At 42.9% G+C, this 4,795-nt stretch overlaps 1 protein-coding gene across 1 annotated transcript; it reads left to right on the forward strand.

Annotated features, from left to right (window-relative positions):
• The first annotated feature begins 2,534 nt into the window (after positions 1-2,534).
• Positions 2,535-4,485, forward strand: LOC117331001 (probable serine/threonine-protein kinase clkA). The gene is made up of 2 exons (XM_033889594.1): positions 2,535-2,574; positions 3,404-4,485. Exons 1-2 carry the CDS (start codon positions 2,535-2,537, stop codon positions 4,483-4,485), a joined length of 1,122 nt encoding a protein of 373 aa, XP_033745485.1.
• Positions 4,486-4,795: the final 310 nt, after the last annotated feature.

The following is a 4,795-nucleotide window of genomic DNA, read 5'->3' on the forward strand; positions in this document are numbered from 1 at the left end:
GATGGTCCATGGAAGCGGACAGGACCATGGTATCGTCCGCTAGCAAAACACCCGGGACATGTACATTTCCTACTTTCAAACCGTGATTGTAAGTGTCAAGTTCAGCTATCAGATCATTTATTATTACCAAAAAACACCAAGCAGATAAAGTTCTTCCTTGTCCGACGCCTTGCAACACCGGATACCGTTTGCTCAGGATTTGATTATAAAGCACAGACGCTTCAACGTTTCGATAAGAGTCAAACAAAAGACGCCAAAATTTCCCATTGAAACCAAGATGGTATATTTTGTACATCATTCCGGTTATCCATACACTGTTAAATGCCTTCTGGTTGTCCAAAAAGGCAGCGAATACTTTTGAATCCTGTTCTATATAATGAGAAATTGATTCTTTTGCCACAAATGCTGCAGTTATACTACCACAGCGACTACGGAAGCCTTGCTGTAGCGGATGAGGAAAATCCAGTTCAGAACATTTCTTCCATACTCTTTGATAGAGGATTTTTTCAAACAATTTTTGAATAACAGGAGTGAGGGTGATGTCCCTATAGCTGTTCGGATCTAGTTTGTCTTTCTTCCCTCCTTTGAACAGACTGATCACAACACCATATTTGAAATGCCCTGGGTAATGTTCGGTATAGATTATTCCGTTGTAAATTTTTACTAAAATGACAAGCGATTCATCGTTCAAAAACTTTAAATGTTCCGCCACTATACCATCATGTCCACCAGCTTTCCCAGAATTAATTTCGCGCAATGCAAGCTTCAATTCATTAAGCGTTACAGGATTGTCACATATTGAATCACAGTTATTAAAACTTTCTGATTCTAGTTTGCATACACGCTCGGTTATATAAGTCATGAATTTATTATCGAAATGTTCTTTTTCAAGTGGGCTTGCAAGGAGACTATAATGGTTTCTCCATGCGTCTCGTACAAGGTCAGGATCGCGTACTATGTCACCATTAACGCGAAGTTCCGACGATCCGTTACCCGCGTTATTCCCGCGTCTAGCCCTTACAGCTTTATAAAATGTACCTGTATCTATTTCGGCACATTGCCCAAGTTTTTGAAATTGCTCTTGCTCATACTCTGTCTTTGCTCTGATAAGTTCATTCGTAAACAGCCTCTTCACGTGTTTGTATTTAGCATAAGACTCAAAAGTGTGTCCCCTAGGACGACCTTCAGATATCCAAATTGACCTCATGTGCCTCATGTCCTTATGTAGCGTTTTCACATTGCCACGTCTCCAATATGGTTTGAGGTAATGCTTGTATACTTGATGCGGAAGTATGGAATCAGCCGCGTCTTTCATACATTTTACGAAGGTTTTGATACAACAATCAGCGTCAGTCACACCACCATTACTTATGTCGCAAGATCGTAAGGAAGTTACAACATATTCCTGATATGCTTGGATATGTTCCGGTGTAGCAGCTTTCCAATGAACATTACGGACATTGATTTGTTGGTTATACAATTCGGGAAGTTTACGTAGACCGATTTGCACAGGGACATGGTCCGATACATTCTGAAAATGGTCATCGCAATTATGACAAAAGTCGATTAGATCAATTTTCGAGTAATTGACGAATATATGATCAATCATGCTAACGTTTAAACCATTACCGGAAACAAACGTATATTCTAGACCTGTGGACCATGACTGAGTGTTGGCCGATATCAACTGCCTTTCAACCATGAATTCCTCCAAGAGTTTTCCCCTGTGGTTCGCTATATCATGATTCTTTTCGCCATATATCTTTGAAATGTGAGCATTAAAATCGCCCATCACGATAACAGTTCCATCTTCGACAAGTCTATCGTAAACATCAGCTAGCGTATCGATAGTGTCACGATACTCACGTAAACTCTGATTAGAGGACGGTAGCAGAACACCAATAATGAATACCACAGTACCACCCGTCTTGATTCGAATGCTTATAATTCTGTCGTTTCCTTCATTAAAAAGAGGCATAACCTGCAGACGCGTATTCCACATGATAGCGACGCCGCCAAAACCGCGGTTCCCTCGGTTATTAGGGTTTTCAGAGATACGGCTATCCTGTCTTGCATATGACTTAAAATGTGGGTCTACAGAATCGAAAAACCTTACCTGTTCAGGCATAAGCCAATGTTCAACCACAACCGCCACATCAACTGTCTTTAACGTTTCACACAAATACGGTGTGCCATACATGGCACCCCTCATGTTCCATGTCTGTAGTAACATCAACCAACAGAATACTAATAACAGCAAGTCTAATAACACAGGGATTCGACATCTAGTATCCATCACAATCGTCCGATGTATCCGCATATCCGAAACCGGCATTTCTATAATGGGTTGGTTTTACAGACCTGTCCTCATTACTATACATGCAGTCGTTTGCGTAATCATTTTTGTCTTTTACATTCCGTCGTCTGATATCGCGTTCGTCGCGTTTTCCTTTATTCGATATTCGCGAGTCTTCTCGATCCCACCATTCTCGAACTAACACACCTTCCGGCCAGAAGGAACCATCTGTAACAAGATGGTAATCCTCTTCCACTACATTGACCCTAGCGGTGTATGTAGGATTCTCTCTGTCCCAATACTTTAACAATTGTACCCAAGTTATTTTGACACCGCGATTCGCGGCGTAAGATATGATAGATTGGATGATTTCGTTCGACGAACCGTCTGCCTTAATTCTTGACATGAGTAAACGTTTGGGCTTTGACTTTCTCCGGACACCCTGAAACACGTACTTAGGTCTACTTTTAGAATCAGTTGTCGCTGTCTCATTTCGGAGAACATCGCGTGCGTTAGATGTGTCCTGTGTGCGCACAGTTTTTACCTTCTCTGCGTAACTCGGCTGATGTATAGCAGATTCCGGCTCCGATGCTATCGGGTCGTGCTGACTCTTATCGTCAGCGGACGAAACATTACTTGATTTACATGTACTTGTATTCAAATGCTTTTGAATATTGTCTGCAGAGTCGCGACGAATATTTTCAGAATCCAGCACGTCATAACTACTATTCACTTGTACAGTTTGCGCGATTCCAAATAGACCACTGGCCGTATTTCTAGGTTTAGGTTTCAAGCTATTAAGTTCTTTCTCGAGATGTGATATTATTTTCCCCTTCTCGGTATTATCTACCTCATAGGCTCACAGTTTCTCCAGCAGCAGTCCAAGGGAAAGACAGTTGAGGGCCTTGGACAAGTACAAATTAGCATACCACCAACAAAGAGGTATGGTCGTTTTCCGCTTATCCTGACCTAGGCCACGTACAGCGATAGTCTGGGCTAAAATACCTGATAAACCATATAAGACCGATTTGACTTTGGCATACTATAACTAATATAGGATTTGTTATACCATTGTTACTATACATGCTAATCCACCGACAACCACAGCACAGCAAGTATCAACTACCGTACATCCTCCACCAACCATAGCACAGCAAGCAAGAACAGCCAAACGTCCTCCAACCACCACAACACAACAAAGAAACAACTACCGTATATCCTCTACTAACCACACCACAACAAGTAACAACTACCGTACATCCTCCACAAACCACAGCACAGCAAGTAACAACTACCGTACATCCTCTACCAACCACAGCACAGCAAGTAACAACTACCGTACGGCCTCCACCAACCACAGCACAGCAATCAACAACTACCATACGTCCTCCACCAACCACAGCACAGCAAATAACAACTACCGTACATCCTCCACCAACCACAGCACAGCAAGTAACAACTACCGTACATCCTCCGCCAACCACAGCACAACAAGTAACAACTTCCGTACATCCTCCACCAACCACACCACAGCAAGTAACAACTACCGTACATCCTCCGCCAACCACAGCACAACAAGTAACAACTTCCGTACATCCTCCACCAAGCACACCACAGCAAGTAACAACTACCGTACATCCTCCACCAAGCACAGCACAGCAATTAACAACTACCGTACATCCTCCACCAACCACAGCACAGCAAGTAACAACTACCGTACATCCTCCACCAACCACACCACAGCAAGTAACAACTACCGTACATCCTCCACCAACCACAGCACAGCACGTAGCAACTACCGTACATCCTCCACCAACCACAGCACAACAATTAACAACTACCGTACATCCTCCACCAACCACAGCACAAAAAGTAACAACTACCGTACATCCTCCACCAACCACAGCACAGCAATTAACAACTACTGTACATCCTCCACAAACAACAGCACAGCAAGTAACAACTACCGTACGTCCTCCACCAACCACAGCACAGCAAGTAGCAACTACCGTACATCCTCCACCAACCACAGCACAGCAAGTAACAACTACCATACGTCCTCCACCAACCACAGCACAGCAAGTAACAACTACCGTACGTCCTCCACCAACCACAGCACAGCAAGTAACAACTACCGTACATCCTCCACCAACCACACCAAGGTTAGGTATATCTATCACAATGGATGACCACTAGGAGGAGGTATATCTATCACAATATATGACCACTAAGTGTATCTATCACAATGGATGACCACTGAGAGGAGGTATATCTATCACAATGGATTACCACTAAGAGGAGGTATATCTATCACAATGGATGACCACTAAGAGGAGGTATATCTATCACAATGTATGACCACTAAGAGGAGGTATATCTATCACAATGGATGACCACTAAGTGTATCTATCACAATGGATGACCACTAAGTATATCTATCGCAATAGATGACCACTAGGAGGTATTTCTATCACAATAGATGACCACTAAGAGGAGGTA

The sequence above is a fragment of the Pecten maximus genome, chromosome 7 (genome assembly GCF_902652985.1).
Source record: "Pecten maximus chromosome 7, xPecMax1.1, whole genome shotgun sequence".
NCBI classification, from domain to species: domain Eukaryota; kingdom Metazoa; phylum Mollusca; class Bivalvia; order Pectinida; family Pectinidae; genus Pecten; species Pecten maximus.

Bases quoted from the DNA above. Each gene is read 5' to 3' on its own strand.
- LOC117331001 (XM_033889594.1), top strand. From the start codon at position 2,535: ATGGTAATCCTCTTCCACTACATTGACCCTAGCGGTGTAT. The intron at 2,575-3,403 runs GTAGGATTCTCT...CGACAACCACAG, and splicing joins CATTGACCCTAGCGGTGTAT to CACAGCAAGTATCAACTACC.